Here is a 25,331-nt window from a genome sequence, read left to right as displayed (position 1 = left end):
GCTGGAAATGAACTCTTTCCAGCTAGTACCCAGACTGTACAAAAACAGTGTAAGGGCTGAGGCATACTAGAGCAATTTTGGGCAAGTTTTTGAAGCTCCAACAATCCATAGCACTATCAAAAATGCTTTGCTAGTCTAAGTCAAGGGTGTTGAGTGCTTTGTGAGCGTTTGGGCTTCAATACATAGTATATGAGTTACCTTTATCACCACAAATGTCCAACAAAAACGCTGACACAAAGCACTAGCATTTTGTTAATTTCTAGTGTGTCCCAGCCCTATGTGAAGACATAACAAGTAACATCTTATGTGAAGACATAAGTTTGATACTCCCCAATGTAGAGGGAAGCCTCTGGATGCTCCTCATGGAGCTTCCACTTCTTGGCGGGACCCTCTGTGTACAGACGTGCCCGCACTGCACAGGCACCAATAAGGTTCAAAACCGAACAGTAGCATGGAGCAAAATACACAAATGTGCTACTGTGCTGGCCATACTTTGTGCCTGTGCTCGCAATACAAAGTCATTTAAAAGAGACTTCAAAAAAAAAAAAAAAAAAGGTCCAGCAATAGGCCTATCACAGATTTTCTATATCTGGTATGAAGAACATATACATTCACAGGAAAAAGGATACCACTTGAGGTAAAGATCCAGGTTGCAGCTTGCAAAGTTCAATTAACAGTGTTGTATACATGACGTCAATATGTGGAGGGACTGGAAGCTGAAACAATTCACCAAAGATAACCTAGAATACACAAAACAACAGATTTAAAGCTATCGGTCAACTACCAAAATGACGCCTTATAATGCTGCTGGTCACCACAGATGCAACAGTTCCAGATTTGTACAAACGGCAAAAAGGCAGCAAATACATGCAGTTGTCACTTAATTGGAAAGGGTTTAATTTTCCTTGTAAAGATGAAGATGTCTACTACAGCTGTGTTTTACAATTCACTACAACAAATGAACCCTGCTAATTCCATCACTAACATAAATAAAAGGGCTGCTCTACATAATACAGTCCTGCTTATTTTAAATATCAGCGGCTAATAAATTTGTTAATAACTAATCTGTCAGTCATGCCAATGAAAATGAGCAAACACGACATGCACTTTGTAAGACCTGTGTACGTAGTCCGTGGGCTTCCTCGCAGTCTCCCCTGGCCGCTCTGTTCCAAGTCTGGCTAGCCGAGTAAATGTGTTCAGTTGCGCATGTCTGATGGGAGAGCACGGCCGGGAGACTGGAAGAAAGCCCAGGTAGGTATAAATGCTTTAATTTTATAGGTCTCACTAAAATGTACACTTTAAAATAGGTCAGTGCATCTATTTCCAAATTTTACTTTAACACCCCCTCCCCCCCCTCCAAAAAAATTAAACTTTAGTAGAATAGGCGGTGTTTTGTTAAATGTGACTAGATTGTCAATGTTAAAGTGAGACACACAGCTAAATGGCAGGGGGGGGAGAGAGGTACAAGAAGAAGGCAGTGCAGACAGTCATTTCTTTGTATTGGCAATACTTAAAGGGATACTGTAGGGGGGGGGGGGGGGTCAGGGGAAAATGAGTTGGACTTACCTAGGGCTTCTAATGGTCCCCCGCAGACATCCTGTGCCCACGCAGCCACTCACCGATGCTCCGGCCCCGCCACCGGTTCACTTCTGGAATTTCAGACTTTAGGCCTGCGCAGTACGCTCCTGGTGACATCAGCAGGAGCGAGGACACAGCAATGCAGACGCAGTGGTTTTCAGACTTTAAAGTCTGAAATTCCAGAAGTGAACCGGAGGCGGGGCCGGAGCATCAGTGAGTGGCTGCGTGGGCACAGGATGTCTGCGGGGGACCATTAGAAGCCCCAGGTAAGTTCAACTCATTTTCCCCTGACCCCCCTACAGTATTCCTTTAAGTTGTTAAATTGATCCCAGAGCTTTCATGTTCACCCAAAACTGCTGCGTTCAGCAGTGTTTCAGATAGATCACCACACATTTCTTACATATTTTATGAGCTCTGGTAGTGAAAGGATGTCCATTATATCCTTCTTGAATTGTACATAATGTAAAACAAACAAATGAACAGAGATGTGTAGCTGGTGTATGAAACAAGAAATGAAAAGCAGAGCACTGCTCTGAAAAACATGAAATTAAATTTGAGCAGCACTGCTCTGCTGTTTACTTAAAGTGACATTGAAGAAAAAAAAAATACATGATATGATTTGGTCGTGTAATACGGATAATTAATAGAATATTAGTAGCAAAGAAAATAGTGTCATTTTTATTATCAGGTATATAGCTTTTTTAAAACATTGAATCATTCTCTAATAATTGCAGTTTCCACAATACACTCAGCATTTTAAATGATTTCACAGAGCAGGCTAGAGACCCTTTAAACTTTTCTCTGCAGAAAAAACATAAACAAAGAAGAAACCATGAGAATGTTGAGATAAGTGCTTCAAAAGACAGTGCTGTCCATAACTTTATAAAGTGGCAGAGCTCAAAGAAGTGCTTTTGCATAGATAACTAAAGTTTAACTCTTCCTGTACTGGAAACAATATGAGACTCATATTTGTGCTAATAAGGTTTTATTTCTTACCAGTACTACACACATACAAATCATCATAAGTTTATTTTCACTTCAGATTCCCTTTAAAATTGCTTCTCCCACTAAATGTGAAGCAGTGTTTATCCATTTCCACATTCTATATGAACTCTGTGGGAACAGACAGATGGAGAACGGAGAAGAGCTGGACCAACATTCTGGCAGACTCTGCCCATCTATACTGACCCGATGCAGACCTTTGCTAAGTGTGCCGATGCAGACCTCTGAAGGAAAATAATTCTCCACTTCCATACAGCATCTTTACATACAGTTTTGATTAAACTTCTCTGTCAATTGCAGTTAGATTCTGGCCTTAACAGTAAAATGTACATTTTAAAGGAGAAAGTTTTACTAAGTCTCACTAGATGACTCGGGTGGTGGTCACCCATGAATATAATGCTGGGAATAGAGTTGGGCCGAACCTCCGATTTTAGGTTCGCGAACCGGGTTCGCGAACTTCCGCGGAAGGTTCGGTTCGCGTTAAAGTTCGCGAACCGCAATAGACTTCAATGGGGATGCGAACTTTGAAAAAAAAATAATAATTATGCTGGCCACAAAAGTGATGGAAAAGATGTTTCAAGGGGTCTAACACCTGGAGGGGGGCATGGCGGAGTGGGATACACGCCAAAAGTCCCCGGGAAAAATCTGGATTTGACGAAAAGCAGCGTTTTAAGGGCAGAAATCACATTGAATGCTAAATGACAGGCCTAAAGTGCTTTAAAACATTTTGCATGTGTATACATCAATCAGGTAGTGTAATTAAGGTACTGCTTCACACTGACACACCAAACTCCACTGAACAGAACAGGTATGCAGTGGCGGGTTCACTAAACAGGTATACAGTGGCGGGTCCACTGAACAGAACAGGTATGCAGTGGCGGGTTCACTGAACAGGTATGCAGTGGTGGGTTCACAGAACAGGTATGCAGTGGTGGGTTCACAGAACAGGTATGCAGTGGCAGCAGGATCACTGAACAGGTATGCAGTGGTGGGTGGGTTCACAGAACAGGTATGCAGTGGTGGTGGGTGGGTTCACAGAACAAGTATGCAGTGGCAGGATCACTGAACAGGTATGCAGTGGTGGGTGGGTTCACAGAACAGGTATGCAGTGGCAGGATCACTGAACAGGTATGCAGTGGTGGTGGGTGGGTTCACAGAACAGGTATGCAGTGGCAGGATCACTGAACAGGTATGCAGTGGCAGGATCACAGTACAGGTATGCAGTGGGCTGAGGGCTCACTGAACAGAACAGGTATGCAGCCAGGAAGAAGTTAAGCCTAACTAATCTTTCCCTATATGAGAGACTGCAGCAGCTCGCCCTACTCTCACTAATGCAGGCACACGAGTGGCCGTAATGGCCGCCGCTGCCTGCCTTATATAAGGGGGGTGGGGCTCCAGGGGCTAGTGTAGCCTAATTGGCTACACTGGGCCTGCTGACTGTGATGTAGAGGGTCAAAGTTGACCCTCAGGTGCATTATGGGGCGAACCGAACTTCTTCCGCAAAACGTTCGCGTGCGGTACCCGCACGCGAACCAACTAAGTTCGCGCGAACCACGTTCGCCGGCGAACCGTTCGGCCCAACTCTAGCTGGGAATACACGGCTCAATTTTGAGCCATTAAGATGGCTCGATGATTTTCGACATGTCCAATCACCGTTCAATCATTTTGCCGCTCGATTTTTTCATTGAAATTAATTGAAAAAAAAAAAGATAAGAAAAACAAGCGGAAGATGAGAGAATCGAGCGGGCAAAACGATCGGGCAAAGAAACGAGCGCCAGAATTGACCCATGTATTCCCAGCATATGATGTGTCCCTCAACTATCCATAGTAAAGTCGTTAGTGGAGACTGATCTCTGTCTACAAAGCTATTGTGGCCTTTGACATGCACTAGCAAAAGTTATTTAGCAGCAGAGGTTCCATGGCCTACCTATAATCACGTCCTGGCAACCAGTGTTGCATCCTTCACTCTGACAGTGACATTTGAATAACTGCCAAGGAAAAATAATCACGACGGAAGGGGGAATGCATAGATCACACTTACCTCCACAATATGATAATTTAATGGAATCTTATTCTTCCCCGGATAGCTAAGCAGCTGTGCGGCACTACAAATCAAAAGTAAATGAAAACCATTAAAGAACACTTAGGCCTCCTTTCCACGAACTGTTGATAGGCAGTGAAATGCCTCTCAATCTCTCTCAACTGCTCACTGCTGCCTGGTAACAGGTCGTTGCTGCATGATAACTGCTTACTACTGCCTGGTAACTGCTTGCTGAGCACACAGCTCAACAGTCCATGGAAAGGAGGCCTTATTAACCAAACAGCAGGCCAAAAGAGTTCCCTGACAGTTGTGGACCTAATCAATGGGCTGCTTCATTCCTCCCATCTTGTGAATATAAAATGGCGTAATTGTGCATAACAATTTCCCCCCACCCCCCATCAGTACCACATCCATCCAACTATAAATGGATTGTAAGCAATGTAGCGTACCTTTAATTACTCCTTATCCATTTTACCACACTTTAACGCTCTCAGTCGAGCACCTTTTCCACAGCCCTACCTTATGTGTCCATACCCCACCCTTTAGATTGTAAGCCTTTGGCAGGGTCTTTCCCCTCCCAGTGTGTATCCTCAATCTTGCAACCCCAGCAATGACACCTTTCTCATGGACTAACTCGAACTTGATTTGCTAGGTCTTAAAAAATAATAATAAATAAATAAATCACACGACCATGCATCTTATACCCCATTTGCATGTATAACCTTGTACTATGTGTAGAACAGTTTGCTACCTCTGTCTGTCACCCCTTATTTACATATGTATCCTTATTTATCGCCCAGTGCTGCGTAATATGTTGATGCTTTAAAAATACAATAAATAATGATTATTCTTTATTAAACTAGAACGCTGAAGCAATACTTTACCAGGTTTTTCTCTCCTTCCAGTGTGATTTAATAATACAGTGTAGATTCTCTTCTATAACAAATCGTTCAACGGAGTGTGTTCCAGGCATCACTGGGCCCTACAATTGCACAAACAGCACTTTCAGATTTTGAAAGCAAATAATCCTGTAGATAAATCAGATACTACTCTACATACAGTAAACAGAACACCAACTCTGCATACACTTACCTCGGGTGCATCCGTATAATCAAACATCCTGAAAATGACCCTAGGCATGGGGTATACAGAATCCTCTGTGTGGGGTGGGGGAGAGAAGGGTGGTAGGTTGTGTTGGAGGGCTTCACATAATATACTATCAAATGCCAGGTAAGGACGCAGGATGTGCCTCTCTTGCCAGCGATCCTTCTTCAGTTTTTGAATTTGTGCCCACAAGCAATCTAAATACTAGAGCAAAAATAGATGCAGAACATTAAGACAAATTATGGGCAACACAGTGGCGTAGTGGACAGCACTTTCACAATTATAGAGTTCCAGGTTCAAATACTGGCAGATGATTGCATGGAGTTTGGTGCAGTTTGCAACAATACAGAGAAAACATACAGACCCTCCAGTTTTCATTTACATATATAAAACAGACTGATAATTTACCATATTTTTTGGACCATAAAACACATTTTTCTTCCCCAAAAGTGGAAGAAAAGAGTTGGTCCTATGGTCTGAATACAGGGAGACCCTGACTTACAAAAACCCACTGATACGAACCACGCCGATGAGGACTCCCTGTTCTGTGCTCCCCAGCCCCATTCAGCTTGCAGATTGTACTGCACAGCAGAATGTCTCACCTGCTCCGTGCGCCTCCTTGCCATTAGGGATGATCAATGATATGCAAATACTTCCAAGTTTATGCAAATTTATGTAAATTTTTATGCAATATGCAGCTTGAAAATTGACAAGTCCCATCCAGGTTTAAATTGATTGGTCCAATTTCAAGCAGCATATATTTGCATACAAATTTACATAAATTTGCATAATCTCAGAAGCATTTGCATATCATTGATCATTCACACTTGCCATGAGCGATGTCCTGTCTACCTCATGGATTCCCTTAGTGCCCGTCATGTGTAATAACACGATGAGGAGAAGCCAGCACTAGGGTAAGCTGTGAGGTAGAGAAGACGTCGCTGATTGCTACAGTTGAGACACGTTGCTGCTTCCGCTGTGCATTATACTCTGCTGAAGTAACGGGGCTTGGGGAGCACAGGAGATGAGAGTGACAAAGAGGCACAAGGGAGACACATAATACAAAGGGGTTAGGGGAAGGGGGTATAACGAGGCACAAGAGGGACATATCGAGGCAGAAAAGGGGGCACTAGATGTACAGGGGAGACATAATTGGCGGGAGAAACTCTACAAAATCACCAGCCTCTTATTATACTGTTCTCCCCCTAGCCCCCCCTGTCCCCCATAAATCAAACCGCCGTGCTAGTGACATGCAGCATGTTGCTAGCAGGCTGTTTACATGCAGACTGTCACTTTCCGCCGCTCTGCAGCCTCCTCTATAGCGTCGTTCCCTGCCTGCGCCCCTTCCCTCCCCGCCTCTGTAAGCTGATTGGAGGGAAGGGATGCAGGCGGGAGCTGCGCTATAGAGGAGGCAGGGGAGCGGCGGAGAGTGACAGTCTGCATGTAAACAGCCTGCTAGTGACAAGCTGCGTGTCGCTAGCTCGGCGGTTTGATTTATGGGGGACAGCAGAGCGCAAAGGGGGGGGGGGGCCTGGGGGGAGACAGTATAGTAACAGAGGCTGGTGATTATATGCAGAACCAGTCTCTGTGTGCTAATAGGATTCTTAAAACCCACCTCGCGTTCTCTTTAAACTATGACCATTATAGGGATTAGAGGTTAACCTCCCTGGCATTCAAGTGCCCCAGGATTTCTGTGTAAAAAAAGTGACCCAATTAATTTTCATAACCTTTTTTTTTCTGTAACTTGCCAAAATGTGTCAAGCAAGGGTCTAGTATACAGTGCAGGAGAGTATTGCCGTGCATGAACATCAATACTGTTCACAGCATGTTTTGTATTGAGGTGTATAAACGTCAATACCGCTAGGGAGGTTAAAGCCCCTCTGAGGGGAAGTTAGTGGCACGTTTATGGACTAGTGACATGCCCGCACTCTGTCTTATCATTTTGGTGCCGTCAGCCACCTCTACTGTGAAAAGCTCCTGTAGTGGGGGGGGGGGGGGGGGGGGGGGGTCTATACCTGTTCATCATCTGACTCCTAATATCCCATGCATCCCACAGCAGTAGCCATAGTATGGGTGCCCAGATCAGGTACCAGAATCATGATGCAGTGTGTCACACGTTACATATTTATACTGTGCCTCTTTTTCACAAGTATGTACTATTTTCAAGACTCCTACATTTCTACACCTTATACTAAGTAGAGCTTAGACATACATTAAACCCAAATTCCTTTAGGCAGGGAACACACTTGTCTTTCAGTTTTCTGCGCGCATTTTCCTGCATACTTTTTCTGCACACCAAGTGTGTTTCTATGCAGGAAAAACGCGCGCGTTTTTTCACAGCAGCTGAAGTAGTTGATAGAGAAAACTGACAAAATGTGCAGAATCAGGATGCAGAATGTCAGTTTTTTTTCTGCGCGCGAACAACATATTAAGTGTGTACTAGCCCATTGATTAACACGAGTTCTCAGTTTTTCTGTACAGTAAACGCGTACGAAAACAGTAAAGTGTTTTCCCTGCCTTACTGGATTACACTTTTGATATAGGCAAGGATTTTGTTTAGGTGAATTTCCTTTTCTATCTCAGACTCTGCTGACACTACATCCAATGAAGCAGGAACAGCAACATATCAGAATACTACAGGTAACCTGCACCCCTCCTGAGGTCTGTTGCAGTGACTGCTGCACTTGGAATTGGATGTGTGCGATTCTACTGGATGGATGACAATGCATCTCCCCCCCCCAGCAGCTGACTTTTTGTGTACAAAACCTCATGTTCCAAAAATTCCCCCAACCCACATCCAATTTATTGCTGCCTTTTCCACACGGCCCCATTCAAAAGTAATAATCTAAACTAACTTAGTAGATAAGAAAACTAAAACTTGAATGTACAGGTATGTTCCTATGATTAGTTCTATTCCAGGAATATTCATACAGCAGGGTTTTGGAATCCCATTTAAAAGGGAATTATACTTTAAGGTCTGCAGTACAAGCAGTATAATACATATTATGCCAGGAGAACCACTTACCTCTTCCTGTGGGTGAGGCTTGTCTGCTGACCATATTTGTAACATAGACACATGCATTTTCTGACGTTGCCTAAAAGAAGAGAAGTGAGAAAGAAATGACAAGTTTCTGCTTCTATCAACATGGAACAATACAATAAGGCTACAGTAAAATTCAAAAGACAAACATTTGACAACGGCCTTAGTTGACATCTGAAATTACTATGCACAAACTATTCTTCCATTGTGTAAATTCCATACTTAATGCAAATCTGAAGTGAGGAAACTTGCCTCAGGTTATTATATTCCCCCACTTAGAGGGAAGCCTCTGGATCCCATAGAGCCTTCTGGGTCCTCCTCTGTGCCCTCGTTCCACCACTGTCCCGCGTTAAATTTACCCACCTTCATAAGCATCCCTGCCCCCGAATGCTTCTGAAGATGGCGCTTTTATACTGTAAATACACAAGCTGGGACTTGCACATATGCAATACAGATCAGCTCATCTTCAGAAGTAAACAGTGACATGAGTACTTCTGAATTCTGCCAGAGGAAGGCTGAAGACAGAGGACAGCGTTGGAAGGATGGCATGGAGGGGACCAGGAAGACTTTATGGGATTCAGAGGATTCCAAGTAATCATGACTTTTCAGGTTTACTTTAAGCACTGTGGGTAATCATACAACACTTGCACCCCTGCTGCATGTATTAAAGATGATATGCTAGATTACCGAAAGAACAGGTTATTACACTTATTAAAAACAGGAAGTGCAAACAGACACAAAATAATACTTACTTGAGGTAACTTTCAACTTGGGATAAAATACGGTCCATCTCAACATCCTTTTTCTCATATAGTTCTTTACCAACCCACGGCAAGGATGAAAGGAAAGCAAATACATACCAGTCGGATCGCACCTAACATCAAAACAAGCACAGATTAACAAATTTAAGAAATGTATATATTCCTTTATATTATTAGCACCACCTGCTGGTCTGATTGATTATCTGTGCAAACATAAAAAAGCAGTGTTTTGCTGAAGCTCAAAGAGAATATCACTTCATAGACATGGCTTAGCTGAAATATATTTTCACTTCCTGTGACTAGAGTGAGTTGATGAATGGCACAGTTTTATAACTATGTAATTTTTGTAGCCATATTTATGCAGCTGGTCCAGTTGGAAGTAGCACACAAATTGCAACATTTCAAGGCTAAAAAAATTAGCATCTTCTTGATTGGCTCTGTGTAGTACAGGTCTGCAGCATACTGCGCCAGCAATTGGTCAAGATTCCTCCTATCTTCTGTACACATACTCTTCCTTTGACACTGCCTCTCACCACCCTTTACCCAAATCTTCCACTAGAATGCTGGGAAATGTAGTCTGGCCTTTATTTTTCCTATTTTGTGAGCCATATCTTCATTCCGGATTGACCCACAGACCAGCTAAATGCACAAAGGGCAAGAAGCAAGCTGTATCACAGTCTGGCAACTCATTTGACTCATGAGCTCAGCTCAAAAGATATTCTCTCCACCACTCTACATCTATACACGTATATTCAATGAAAACCGATTCGTATGTGCCTTGTTTAGGCTAGCGACGCGTCTGTACAGCCCAGCCCTGAACTGTCACACAAGGGCCCCGAGTCCCAATCCCTGCTGAGTGACATTCCTTGTTCGTGTGTTTGCCTGGCTTCAGAAAGAAGTGCCTGTACATCTTAGATCTCTCATAAATGGGTAGATCAGCTCCAAATCTGAAGGAGTTATCAGAAAAGTGTGAATCTCTTCCAAATAAGCATGTCCCAAAGTGGGTACTACAGTATGGTACACAAAAAATAGGAGGCCCCCCCAAAGTAGTATGCAATGGGAAAACATGGGTGATAAAAACGGTCTTACCTCAGGAGGGGGGCTTTAAACCACCTCCCATTTTGTGTACAGTTTACCCCTTCCCCCAGGGGTGTTACTGTCATAAATTACTCAGTGGTCCTTTTTCTGGATTGCGACCCAACCTATCCTGAAGAGCATATCCAATCTGCATGAAGACTGAATTATCCACCTGATACTGTGGTTGCCTAATAGCAACCCAGATTTGTAAGTAGTAATTATTTCACACAATAATTCACTGCCCTGAAATACAGTGGCTAGCAAAAGTATTCGGCCCCCTTGAAGTTTTCCACATTTTGTCATATTATTGCCACAAACATGAATCAATTTTATTGGAATTCCACGTGAAAGACCAATACAAAGTGGTGTACACGTGAGAAGTGGAACGAAAATCATACAAGATTCCAAACATTAAAAAAAAAACGAAAAATTGCAAAGTTGCGGTGTGCGTAATTATTCAGCCCCCTGAATCAATACTTTGTAGAACCACCTTTTGTTGCAATTACAGCTGCCAGTCTTTTAGGGTATGTCTCTACCAGCTTTGCACATCTAGAGATGAAATCCTTGCTCATTCTCCTTTGCAAAACAGCTCCAGCTCAGCCAGATTAGATGGACAGCGTTTGTGAACACCAGTTTTCAGATCTTGCCACAGACTTTCGATTGGATATAGATCTGGACTTTGACTGGGCCATTCTAACACATGGATATGTTTTGTTTTAAACCATTCCATTGTTGCCTTGGCTCTATGTTTAGGGTCGTTGTCCTGCTGGAAGGTGATCCTCCGCCCCAATCTCAAGTCTTTTGCAGACTCCAAGAGGTTTTCTTCCAAGATTGCCCTGTATTTGGCTCCATCCATCTTCCCATCAACTCTGACCAGCTTCCCTGTCTCTGCTGAAGATAAGCACCCCAAGAGCATGATGCTGCCACCACCATATTTGATAGTGGGGATGGTGTGTTCAGAGTGATGTGCAGTGTTAGTGTTCCGCCACACATAGCGTTTTGCATTTTGGCCAAAAAGTTCCATTTTGGTCTCATCTGACCAGAGCACCTTCTTTCACATGTTTGCTGTATCCCCCACATGGCTTGTGGCAAACTGCAAATGGGACTTCTTATGCTTTTCTGTTAACAATGGCTTTCTTTTTGCCACTTTTCCATAAAGGCCAACTTTGTGCAGTGCACAACTAATAGTTGTCCTATTGACAGATTCCCCCACCTGAGCTGTAGATCTCTGCAGCTCGTCCAGAGTCAACATGGGCCTCTTGACTGCATTTCTGATCAGCGCTCTCCTTGTTCGGCCTGTGAGTTTAGGTGGACGGCATTGTCTTGGTAGGTTTACAGTTGTGCCATACTCCTTCCATTTCTGAATGATCGCTTAAATAGTGCTCCGTGGGATGTTGAAGGCTTTGGAAATCTTTTTGTAGCCTAAGCCTGCTTTAAATTTATCAATAACTTTATCCCTGACCTGTCTGGTGTGTTCTTTGGACTTCATGGTGTTGCTGCTCCCAATAGTCTCTTAAACAACCTCTGAGGCCGTCACAGAGCAGCTGTATTTGTACTGACAGTAGATTACACACAGGTGCACTCTAGTTATTAGCACTCATCAGGCAATGTCTATGGGCAACTAACTGCACTCAGACCAAAGGAGGCTGAATAATTATGCACACCCCACTTTGCAGTTTGTTTTTAAGGTTTGGAATCATGTATGATTTTCGTTCCATTTCTCACGTGTACAACACTTTGTATTGGTCTTTCACATGGAATTCCAATAAAATCGATTCAGGTTTGTGGCAGTTATATGACAAAATGTGGAAAACTTCAAGGGGGCCGAATACATTTGCAAACCACTGTACTATCTGGTGCTCCTGGTATTTTCCAATCCCTTTTTCCTCTCCCAGTTCATGAGGTCTGTCACCCAAAGGACATTTTATCAACAGTAAGAAGATGAAGGTATTTTCATGAAAGACATTAAAAAAAAAAAAAAAAAAAGAAAAAAAAGAAAAATGTGTAAAACACCATGTCATGTATTTGACCCTATTTAATACAGATGACGTGCAGGAAAGACAAAAGAAAGCACTAGTGCAAACAGCTCTCACTACAGGACCATTGCTTTCACTTTCAGAATTGTGATACTTTCATTATAGTATTGCTTCCATAGTTAATACTATACCACCAACAATCGTGGTATGATTTTGCTTTTATGACAGTAAGGCTTTTTAGCATTCAAATATTTAAAGCGGACTTTCAGTGTTTATCATATATTCACTTGGTCCTCTTTTATAAAGTTATAATCACCTACTGCGTTTTCTTGTAAATCAACCCTGCGGCTGGTGTTTTTCAGCAGGGAATGGTGAGGCTATATGCCAGAAGTTGGCAGGCACCGATTCCCTGGGGTGATTTGCAAGAAGTAGTTTATATACATTTTTTATACATATTAATTGTAATTGGATACAGTCATGTATCCTGTGTATTCACCACATCCAAGTCACTAAACGTATCAGAAGTTATCTCCATGACCCAGATTGTTGGATTAGTCCTTTGGGTCATAAGGTCAAAAGACCAGTGTGTCTGTTTGGATGTCCCCATGTGTTAAGGACATCCCAGTTGATGTGTTAATTCCAATTTATTATTGTACGATTGCACTTATGTTCCACTCATTGTACCTGCTGATTTTTTTTATATTAAAAAACTTTTCCAATAAAAAAAAAAAAAAAAAAAAAGTAAAAATATAATAAAAAAAACTTGACACAAAAGTATCAGAAATTATGGATCACACATACATCCAAGGTTATAATCTACCGAAGGTCTGCATTTTGTATACACAAAAACAAAATAAGCAAGCTGAATATTAACTCTTAGGCCTCTTTTCCACAAACTGTTGAGCTGTGTGCTCAGCAATCAGTTGCCAGGCAGCAGTGAGCAGTTACCAGGCAGCAGTGAGCAGTTGTGAGAGTTCAAGAGGCATTTCACTGCCTAGAAACAGTTCGTGGAGAAGAGGCTTTACTCCCTGAAATCTGTAGAGATGAATTATTTGTAAGAATAGCTTCACTTTAAAGCATAACTCAAGTGTCATGAGATAAACATGGGTACATAGTGTACTAGTCCTACTAATAACTTGCAGGAAGAGATGTTTCTTTCTTTTTTGCAAGTGTTAAAAACCTGTTGGCGAGTACAAAACAATTGTGAATCTATGATGCTTCAACTACCTCCAGTTATTAATATAACTGCACCACCTTAAAGAGACTCTGTAACAAATTTTTCAGCCTTAGTTCTTCTATCCTATAAGTGCCTATGCCTGTTCTAATGTGCTCTGGCTTACTGCAGCCTTTCCTAATTGCACTGTCTCTGTAATAAATCTTATCTCCTTTCCTCTGTCGTGTCTGTCGGGCTAATGCTACGTACACACTTGCGATAACTATCGTATGCAAGGAACGATAGTTACCAGACGAACGATATTGGAAAGATTGGAATGCAACGATTGGATGCAGCGATCATCATACACATTTTAACGATCGTTTTTGCAGAAAAGAACGATCAGAAGGATATGTTGCGTACATATTTATATACAAAAAAAAAAAAAAACACTGACATGGAGTTACAATAGATACAAATATATGATTGTTAACTTGAAAACAAAGTTTAATTGAAATGAGCAATGTAACAATCTTTACGGCCGCGCTACAAAGGAAGTACTGAAGCTGGGCAGAATTCAACGCAGGCGCATTGGCCCTTGTAACGATCGTTCTCGGCCAATATCTGTACACACTATAGTTTTGCAACGATTGTCGGTAGATATGTTTCGTCAGGTTGGATATTTCCATCTTCCCGATGTCGTTCGTGTTAATGATCGTTGGGTAAAGTTCTTTCCCTGATTGTCGGCGGAACGATCGTTAATGAGCTGTTTAAAACGACCATAGTCGCCAGTGTGTACGCAGCATAAGGCTTGAATGTGTGGAATGTGCAGGGCTGCTTGTGATTGGATAGAAGCGATACACACCCTCTGCAGGCCCCCTGCAAACTCTGTATGACTCACACACTCTGTTTATGTGAGCCTATCACAAGCTGGTTAGTTTGTTTGTAAACCCTGCCTAAAACTGTTAATTACAAGCCAGGATTGCAGCAGAGAGTGGCAGAAACAGCACAGAGGGGCAAAGGAGAAAATAAGGAATAGAATGGTATGCTTTTTAGTGTAAGAATATTAGAGTACAGATTCTCTTTAAGGAGTGAGATTATCCTCTATCCTTTCTCTTTCATTTTTTCTATCTCTTTTTTCCCCTCTTCTACCAGCACAGGCCATAGCATATCCAGGTTATGTTTACCATAGCATTTAACTTCAAATATTAAAGTTTCATTTTAAAGATCCTTTTTATGACAACAAGATAAGTGTAAGATTCTCCTGACACCTACTATCTACTAGAGTCTCATTTCATATTGAGATTTTCGCTCAGTTGTTTTCTGACGTCTCCATGCAGGAGTTTTTTCAACATTGATGGTGTCTACTATATTACCTTACAAATGTCTGTCAGAACAATATTCTGTTTAATTATTGTATCTGCTCTGTTGTTCACTTTAATAAACTTTTAATAGTGAAAAAAAAACCTGTTGGCAACTTCTCTGAAAACTAAACAGAAAAACTTCTATTTGGCTGTGCAAACACTGCTGGATGAAGTAAAGAAAAAGCATAAAAGGCATTACTTTTTATTAGCAGCTGAATTAAGGTTTAACATCTCAGACATGGCTGCTGTGCACACTACAGTCAGAATTTAACCCCTTACACTGATAATATAAATTGGACTGCAGGGAGGTTACACTATTGTTACTACACATATATATTTATCTCAATTTTTTAGTTTAAGTCTGCTTGAAATTGGTCTACTGTGTAAAGCTGTCAGGTTTACTGTAAAGTTGATCTGCAACTAGTCAAACTACATATAAAGCACAGTAGTGCATGTGTATCCTAATAGTAAATAGGACTCATGACACTTGAAAATTGGACCAGGAACTGCTGCTCTGTGGAAGACCCAGTTGTGCTCTTGGGTGGCCAACTCTAATTTATATGACCCAGCAAAACTGAGAAGCAAATAAGAAATGCTTTACTTTTTATCACAAGTGGGATGTTACTCACTCTGCTCTGCTAAAGTGGTCAGTTTCATCACAATAAACACTGAAATATCTTTACCTGAGGTATATCTTCTTCCTGAGTGACACCAACAAAGTTCTCGAACATAGCAACCATAGAAGGTGCTGCAATAACATGGCAATTCACAAGGTCAGACAGGAAGCGAATCTGTGGGGTAAGGAAGAAAAAAGCCAAATAAGTGAAAGCATTACAGGAATTAAAGTGCCCACTGCATTTGAAAATGCATCACTACAGAGCACAGAATATCCAGCATGCAGGAAATGTTACAGATTACACTCTCTACATGTCCATAACGCAAACAAAACAGAATAACTCACTAGGTACGAAGCCTCTGTGTACATGTTAGATTTAATGGTTTCTTTGAGATGGCGAATCATCGCTTCAACGAATTCTCCACCGAAGTTGTAGTTTCTAGCATTTAGCAGCCCCACTAACGTAGTGTAAACAGTCATTTTCTCTGGCAAACTTCGAGCACTACATTGTACAAGAAAAAAAGCAATAAACACAAGCCAATTCATAGATAGATAATTTTGTTAGATTTTTTTAAAATTCTTTATCCAGACCCACATTGTGCCGTATCATGGCAGCCCCTTCAAATCATGCATCTGACAGCAGAAGTTAGTACTACCAGAACTATCCCTTCCAAACATTTCTCTGTCATTTGTGTCTTTTTTATTAGCTTATGCATAAGCCATGTGATTAGGGCTTTGGTGTATCTAATATGGTAGCATAAAAAAGTTAGTGGATTTTACAACACTAAAAAATGCCAACAGAACAAGCAGCAGCATTGGTGCCTACAGTACTTAACTTCCCTATCCAGCACGATTCCTACTGTGTCCTTCCATCTTCATCCTCGCCAGTGCCCCTTACCCTTGACCAGGGCTGTGGAGTCGGTACTAAAATCATCCGACTCCTCAGGTTATGAAACCACCGACTCCAACTCCGATTTCAGGTACCCAAAATTACTCAGACTCCTCAGCCCTGCCCGTGACCCAGCAGAATGTTACATGAGTATGTACATGCCGCCGGGTCACAGAGAACAGGCTCCAGGGTAAAGGTGGAAAGTCACAGACTGAAGGACATGTGCTGGCCAGACAGGCGAGTGTGCTCCACTTCCATAATACCCTGAGGCAGGGAACACACTTGACTTTCAGTTTTCCGCGCGCGTTTTTCTGCATACTTTTTCTGCACACCAAGTGTGTTTCCATGCAGGAAAACGCGCGCGTTTTTTCACAGCAGCTGATGTAAATGATAGAGGAAACTGTCAAAATGTGCAGAGTCCTGATGCAGAATGTCAGTTTTTTTTCTGCGCACGAACAACACAGTAAGTGTGTACTAGCACATTGATTAACATGGGTTCTCAGTTTTTCTGTGCAGAAAACGCGCACGAAAACAGTCAAGTGTGTTCCTTGCCTGAAGGGGCCTGTTGGAACACTATTAACTTTGCCAGGGGGGGGGGGGGGGGGGGATGTCTCTTGCTCAAGCTCATCACTGGCATCTGTGATCATATGCCTGCACTTGGATACAGTAATTCTGTATTCAGAAGCAAGTTTCACATGTGCCCATTAGCTCTTGCAATGGGTGCAACTGAATCAGGTCCCCAAAGTCTGCATTAGAATGTGACCAGCTCTCCAAGGATTTTTATTTTTTTAAATATGTAAAGAAATAGAGAAACCGAGTTAAAGGTTTGGGGTTTTTTTATTACTGACTGAATACGCATTACTAATGCCCTTCCATGTGACACTTCTGTACGACACCAAGAGCTTAAAGTACAACAGAGACAAGCTCACTGCAGACAAACGCTAACAATTTAAAAAGCACTCCAAATACAAATATTCACATAAATACACACTTACACTGAACAGAGGATTCTTAAGATAATACTTTTATAGTTAGGTAGATCAGCTTCCAAGACACCAGCAAGCCCTTCTAAGTTGCTCTCTAAGGACGACGAGCTCTGAAATAAATCAAGTATCGAAAAAGGATATCAAGTACAATTGTAGTCCACACACATTTTATCAAGTACTGTGATATATTGAAAAATAAAAATCCATAAAATAATTTATAGATGCTAACCAAGCTTACCAGTAGGGCTGCACGATTTTGGGTAAAATTCGAAATTGCGATTTTTCTCTCAGAAATTGTGATTTTGATTTATTCACAATTTGTTTTTTTTTAAAACAAGCTTTAGCGGGGGGCGGGGTCAGTGTCTGTCACTGTCAGGTTAATGGCAGGGGGCTGGACAATGTGCGGCGTATGGGACTCTGCTTATGAGATGGGCAGAGGGGGGCGGATCCACTGGCAGAAGCAGTGCATATTTATGATTGTCAATGAGCCGGGCAGCGGGGTGGGGGCGAGTCCAGTCCGGAGCAGCACACACAGCTTCACCAATCGCTGGATAGCGATGGTATGACGGCAGCGGTAGGCGAAGCTGTACAGAGCGTACAGCTCCGCCTACATCATTCCATTGTTATCCAGCGATTGGAGAAGCTGTGTGCCGCTCTGGACTGGACTCGCCTCCCCTTCCCCCCCGCTGCCCGGCTCATTAACATCTGAAATATGGGTAAATCGCTGGGAGGGGGAGGAGCTTACAATGAGGGAGTGAGCGTGTGGAGCTCTGGTCTCTCGCCTCGGTGAAGCCCCTAAGTCCGCAGATGTGAGAGGACGTCGACGAAGTTTTTTTCCCCTGGAGCCTGCCTCACCCCTGTGAACCACCGGCAGAGACAGAAAACAATCCGTGGAGGTAGCAGCGGTCCCGGGCAGCTGAGGGGAATTGGAAGCAGGAGATCTCCGTAGTGGCGTGACGTCATATCCGCCCGGAACCTCCTCTGGCGTGGCTTGGTGTGGGGAAGGAGAGGGGACGCCGAGAGCAGCGCATGGACATACCGGCATATACCCCGCTAGTCCGGGCAAGGAAGCATACCTGGCAGGAGATTGCGGGAGCGCTGGGAACGGCGAAAGGAGAACCCGGCGTGCAGCCCTATGAGGCCGAGCACGAAAATATAGCTGGCAGAAGAGTGGGGAGGTGCTGGGAACGGCATACAGTACACGGCGATCCTGGCAGACAGCTATATTAGCCCGGGCAGAAGCAAGACATACCTGACAGAGGAAAGGGGTGGCTCCGGGAAAGGCACTGGAGGACCCCGTCGGACTGAACCTGGTAGAGGGAGTCGGTGATCCTTAAAGGCAAGGCTTCTGGAACCAGTGGGCTGTAAAGAAAAGAGACCGCAGGAATACTGGCAGAAGAGCCTGAGGGTGGCACTGGGAACAGTGACTGGGAGCCAGTAGTCTAAAAGAAAATGGTGAAGGATAAGGAGAGAGAAAAGGAGAAGAAGAAGAACCCAGCTAAAGGGACGACAACCCCAGTCCAGAAAACGGTCAGCAAATATTTTGCAGCAGCTGATAAAATACAGAAGGAAGCGGCAGAAAATACCCTTTCGTTATCAAGGGCCAGCTCCCCGGGCTCGGGATCAGAGCGGGGAGGTAGCTTAGAAGAAATATGGAGGTGTCTAAGGGCCCTGCCTACAAGATCGGACTTAGAGGCACAGACGGAAAAAATCACGGATCTTATGCGAACTGAAATCCTGGAGATTAAAGATGGATTAACTAACATGGAAGCGAAGATGGAAAAAAATGGAAGAACAAGTGGTGAAATTGCAGGCGGAGGTAAATGCGTTAAAGAAGACAGGTGAGAAACAAAGAAGTGTTAATACTTCCCTTAAATATGATATGGACGATGTCCAAAATCGGGAGAGACGTAACAACCTGAGAGTAAAGGGGATTCCCGAGACGGTGAGGGAGGAGGACATTATTACCTGTTTGCAAACTATCTTTAATGGGGTACTGGGCCGGCCAGAGGATGCTACAATTAAATTTGAACGCGTACATCGGGCATTGAGGGCCGTTTCAAGGGATAAGGACTCACCACGGGACATAATCTGTAGATTCCACAATTTCAAGGATAAGGAAAACATCTCCGCAGCCTTGAGACAGAAGGGGCCACAGAAATGGAAAGAGTTTACTATAATGGTTTACCAGGATCTTTCCTTTTACACGCTGATGCAGCGTAGGGCCCTTAGACCATTGTTAGCAGTTTTACAGGAGAAAAGAATATCCTATAAATGGGGATTTCCATTTGCTTTAATTATTATGCTGGATCGCAGAACATTGACACTGAGATTTCAGGAAGAATTGCCAGATATTTGCAAGGAACTATCTATTCCAGAGATGAATATACCAGAGTGGAATCCGGAGGGGGGGGGGGGGGGGGATGGGATGGCCCGCAGGGGAGAAATAGAGGTGGATTTAAGAAATGAGGGGGGGGGGGGGTAGAGTGTTGAGCTGGGGGGGGGAGGGGGGGGAGAGGGGAGAGAATCTCGTTTTGTATTATTTTGGATGTTTGCATATTTACTTGGCTTACGGCTTTTGCATTAGATGCAGAGACATGTGGGAGAGTAGAAACAATACTGAGCAAAGTGTGAATATATATGAATATGGAATAGGTGTACACGGGAAAGGGAATAGGTTCGTGGTATGCTTTGATGTGTGGGGGGGGGGCTTGGCGGGCGCTTTTGTGTCGCCCTCCTTGCCCCCCCCCCCCCTCCGCGAGCCCCTGGATATAGAGATAGACACGGTTAAGATTGATATGATATCATGCAAAATGTGGCACTGGAGGGGGAGTGGGAACAGTTAAGGAGGGGTTGAGTGTGACACAATGGAATACAAATGTGACACTGGAGGAAGCCGGGTTATGTGTGCCTGGGTGGGGGCTGTGCGCGGGTGGGTGGATGTTTTTTTTTTTCGCCGTGGCGAAGGCCTGAGGGGGGGAGAGGGTGGGGGGGAAATTGGGCTCTGCTTTGCTCTGATTGGTACTATGTTGAATTTTGTTGTGTGGGGTTCTCTCTCTTTTATCGCTCCCCCCCCCCTCTTATTGGATGATTGAGGGATCCGCCTTCTTTGGGATACAGGGGTAATGTTGAAATAAGCGGGGCTTCGAGGGAGGAGGGGGGGGACCGAGCTTCCACGTTTTGGGGGTTTGGTGGCTTAATACACAGAAGGCGGAGCAGCACGCCTAGGAAACTGGGGAAGGGTTTCAAGAGGAAGGATTCCTCAGGAAAGGAAAAAAAAAAAAAAAAAAAAAAAAAAAAGTGGGATGTGGGGGGATGGGAAGGGGGAATGCTGCGGGATGAGTGGGAGGAGAGGTGTGGCTGTGGAGGGGGGGGGGGGGGGGGTTAGAATGAGAGGAAAAATTGAAAGAACGGATACTGGGACAGAGGTAAGAACAAGAAAGGTACAGTGGAGGAAATAATTATTTGACCCCTCACTGATTTTGTAAGTTTGTCCAATGACAAAGAAATGAAAAGTCTCAGAACAGTATCATTTCAATGGTAGGTTTATTTTAACAGTGGCAGATAGCACATCAAAAGGAAAATCGAAAAAATAACCTTAAATAAAATAGCAACTGATTTGCATGTCATTGAGTGAAATAAGTTTTTGAACCCCTACCAACCATTAAGAGTTCTGGCTCCCACAGAGTGGTTAGACACTTCTACTCAATTAGTCAACCCTCATTAAGGACACCTGTCTTAACTAGTCACCTGTATAAAAGACACCTGTCCAAAGAATCAATCAATCAAGCAGACTCCAAACTCTCCAACATGAGAAAGACCAAAGAGCTGTCCAAGGATGTAAGAGAGACAAAATTGTAGACCTGCACAAGGCTGGAATGGGCTACAAAACCATTAGCAAGAAGCTGGGAGAGAAGGTGACAACTGTTGGTGCGATTGTTCGAAAATGGAAGGAGCACAAAATGACCATCAATCGACCTGGCTCTGGGGCTCCACGCAAGATCTCACCTCGTGGGGCGTCAATGGTTCTGAGAAAGGTGAAAAAGCATCCTAGAACTACACGGGAGGAGTTAGTGAATTACCTCAAATTAGCAGGGACCACAGTCACCAAGAAAACCATTGGAAACACATTACACCCCAATGGATTAAAATCCTGCAGGGCTCGCAAGGTCCCCCTGCTCAAGAAGGCACATGTGCAGGCCCGTCTGAAGTTTGCCAATGAACACCTGAATGATTCTGTGAGTGACTGGGAGAAGGTGCTGTGGTCTGATGAGACCAAAATAGAGCTCTTTGGCATTAACTCAACTCGCTGTGTTTGGAGGAAGAGAAAAGCTGCCTATGACCCCCAAAACACCGTCCCCACCGTCAAGCATGGGGGTGGAAACATTTTGCTATGGGGGTGTTTTTCTGCTAAGGGCACAGGACAACTTAATCGCATTAACGGGAAAATGGACGGAGCCATGTATCGTGAAATCCTGAACGACAACCTCCTTCCCTCTGCCAGGAAACTGAAAATGGGTCGTGGATGGGTGTTCCAGCACGACAATGACCCAAAACATACAGCAAAGGCAACAAAGGAGTGGCTCAAGAAGAAGCACATTAAGGTCATGGAGTGGCCTAGTCAGTCTCCGGACCTTAATCCAATAGAAAACCTATGGAGGGAGCTCAAGCTCAGAGTTGCACAGATACAGCCTCGAAACCTTTGGGATTTAGAGATGATCTGCAAAGAGGAGTGGACCAACATTCCTCCTAAAATGTGTGCAAACTTGGTCATCAATTACAAGAAACGTTTGACCTCTGTGCTTGCAAACAAGGGTTTTTCCACTAAGTATTAAGTCTTTTATTGTTAGAGGGTTCAAAAACTTATTTCACTCAATGAAATGCAAATCAGTTGCCATCTTTTATTTAAGGTTATTTTTTCGATTTTCTTTTTGATGTGCTATCTGCCACTGTTAAAATAAACCTACCATTGAAATGATACTGTTCTGAGACTTTTAATTTCTTTGTCATTGGACAAACTTACAAAATCAGTGAGGGGTCAAATAATTATTTCCTCCACTGTATATAAAGATGAAAATAGGTAGCCTTAAGATCATGTCACTGAACACCAGGGGCCTGAACATCCCGGAGAAGAGAGCATCTATCCTCAGGCTATGCCATAGAGAAGGGGCAGATATAATCTGCCTACAGGAGACCCACTTTAAAACCCCATGTGCTCCAAAGCTTTTTGACAGGTACTACAAGTCAATATACCTGAGTGGTCTACAACAATCTAAAGTGAAAGGGACAGCTATATTAATATCGAAGGATATCCCATTTATATTGAAGGAAGAGTACGTGGATCCACAGGGGAGATTTAATTTAATTAAAGGTGAACTGAAGAATAGGATGATCACGGTGGGGTCATACTACGCGCCAAGCGTTAAGCAGGTAGAAACCCTGGGGAGATTTATTAATAAATTGGAAGCATTTAGGGAGGGGGGTGATAGTAGGTACAGACTTGAATCTGTCCCTGGATCCACGAATGGATACATCTAAGGGAAGAACAACGACATCTTTAAAAACCCATAAAAGAAGTAAAGAGATTCTGTGCAAGGCACAGCTTGTGGACGCTTGGCGGGTGTGTAACCCTACGGTGAGGGATTATACCTATTATTCCCAGATGCATAAGTGCCACACAAGGATAGATTATGTCCTGGTGTCGCACGATATACTGTCCGTAGTGAGCGGCTCAGAAATAGGCCCCATACCATTATCAGACCATGCTCCAATAATGGTGAAACTTGGATGGGGAGAAAAAGTAAAGGGACCTATGAAGTGGCGATTAAATGGCTCATTGCTGAGGGATGAAGAGATTGTACAAAGGGTGAGAGATGAACTGGATTTCTATTTCTCGACCAATGCCAGGGGTGAGGCGTCTGAAAGGACAGTATGGGAGGCCCACAAATGCTATATTAGGGGTATACTGATACAGGAGGGATCTAGAAAGAAGAAGGAAAGGGATAGGAATATAAAAAATGCGTTGGAAACTATAAAAAGATTGGAACAACAGCATAAGGAGGAGAATGCGGAGGAGCATTGGGAGGAATTACAGAGGGAAAGAGAACATCTGAGGGCACTGTTGTTCCAAGGGGTTAAAAATGTGGCATTAAGATGCAAACGCTCCTTTTACGAATATGGGAATAAGAGTAGCGCTATGCTAGCAAGGGCCTTAAAAAAACAGCAAAGGAGTAATTACATTCCCTGTATAAAGGACAAAGAGTCAAGAGTAGTATATGAGATGGGAGAGATAACCCGGGTCTTTAGGGAATACTATAAGGGGTTGTATAACCTGAAAAGGGAAACATCAATAGGAGATAGAGAGGAGAGAAGAGAGGAAATAAGAAGCTATATAGAGGAAAGTGGAATGCCCAGGCTGTCGGAGGAAGACGCCTCATCCCTGGAAGATCAGATACAATTGGAGGAAATTAAAACAGCAATAAAACAAATGCCATTAGGTAAAGTGCCGGGCCCGGATGGCCTCTCAACGGAATATTATGCGAAGTTTAATGAGCAATTGGTGAGATATTTAGCGGAAGCATTTAATGGAATAGTCAGGGGCGGGGGGGGGGGGGGGGGGGGAGGGGGAGGGATTCTCGCCCCGTATGCTGGAGTCCTATATCTCACTTCTGCATAAGGAGGGAAAAGATCCAATGCAGTGCCAAAGCTTCAGACCAATAGCACTATTGAATACAGACATTAAAATCTTTGCAAAAATTTTAGCCAATAGGCTGACACAGTTTATGAATCAGCTGGTATACCCAGACCAGGTGGGGTTTATGGGGGGGCGGGAGGCAAGAGACGGCACTGTCCGCACCCTTGATCTGGCATGCTGGACGAGGGCCCACTCCAACCCTGTGGTATTATTATTATCAACAGATGCTGAAAAGGCATTTGACAGGGTGGAGTGGGCCTATATAGAAGGGGTGTTAAAGCATGTGGGGTTACAAGAAAAGATGTACGCAAGAATAATGGGTTTATATTCCTTTCCAAACGCAAGGGTGAGGGTTAACGGGGTGATTTCGGATCCCTTTGAAATTAAAAATGGGACGAGATAGGGCTGCCCCTTGTCACCGTTGGTATTTGCCCTGTCTCTGGAGCCATTCCTGTGTAGGGTGAGAGCGGACTCCAGCATACGGGGCTTGGAAATTGGGGGACAGACACAAAGTATCAGCGTATGCAGATGACATGTTTTATCTTAGAGACCCACAGAAGTCACTATCTAGACTGATGAAGGAGTTTGATAGGGTGGGGAGACTTTCCAATATGAAGATCAACCTGGATAAAAGCATAGTAATCGCTTGGGGGGTGAGAAGGGAACAAAGAGAAGAGCCGATGAGGATTTTCCCATTTAAGTGGCGGAATAGAATGATGGGGTACCTGGGAGTAAAGATAGGTTTTGATTTAAAGGAAATAGTAAATGATAATTACTTCCCCTTATTGGAAAGGATAAAACAGGACCTGGCGGCTTGGGACCGACCAAGTTTCTCCTGGTTTGGTAGAATATCCATCATTAAGATGAATGTTCTCCCCCGCTTCCTCTATTTGTTCCAGGCACTGCCAGTCCCAATACCCCTTCCCTTTTTTCGCCAATTGAGAAGTATTACCGGTCGATTTATAGAAGGAGGCCGGAAAACCCGAGCGAGTTACAGGCTACAGACAATGGAGAAGGAGAAGGGAGGTCTGGCGGTCCCGGATTTTAAAA

At 43.5% G+C, this 25,331-nt stretch overlaps 2 protein-coding genes across 3 annotated transcripts in view; one reads left to right on the top strand and one right to left on the bottom strand.

The window, feature by feature from the left end:
• TSTD2 (thiosulfate sulfurtransferase like domain containing 2) overlaps window positions 1-25,331 on the top strand; it is a 131,613-nt gene that overhangs the window by 27,379 nt on the left and 78,903 nt on the right. The window lies entirely within an intron of this gene.
• NCBP1 (nuclear cap binding protein subunit 1) overlaps window positions 1-25,331 on the bottom strand; it is a 67,235-nt gene that overhangs the window by 31,551 nt on the left and 10,353 nt on the right. Inside the window, exons 3-11 of the mRNA XM_068234319.1 lie at window positions 17,597-17,697; window positions 16,058-16,214; window positions 15,780-15,887; window positions 9,518-9,639; window positions 8,751-8,820; window positions 5,714-5,929; window positions 5,506-5,603; window positions 4,622-4,685; window positions 630-740 (exon numbers count right to left, since the gene is read on the bottom strand). Coding sequence (XP_068090420.1) covers window positions 630-740; window positions 4,622-4,685; window positions 5,506-5,603; window positions 5,714-5,929; window positions 8,751-8,820; window positions 9,518-9,639; window positions 15,780-15,887; window positions 16,058-16,214; window positions 17,597-17,697 — 1,047 coding nt within the window. The remainder of the gene's footprint in view (window positions 1-629; window positions 741-4,621; window positions 4,686-5,505; window positions 5,604-5,713; window positions 5,930-8,750; window positions 8,821-9,517; window positions 9,640-15,779; window positions 15,888-16,057; window positions 16,215-17,596; window positions 17,698-25,331) is intronic.

The sequence above is a fragment of the Hyperolius riggenbachi genome, chromosome 1, assembly GCF_040937935.1.
Source record: "Hyperolius riggenbachi isolate aHypRig1 chromosome 1, aHypRig1.pri, whole genome shotgun sequence".
In the NCBI taxonomy this organism is placed as follows: Eukaryota; Metazoa; Chordata; class Amphibia; order Anura; family Hyperoliidae; genus Hyperolius; species Hyperolius riggenbachi.
This window is presented reverse-complemented; position numbering and strand designations above follow the sequence as displayed.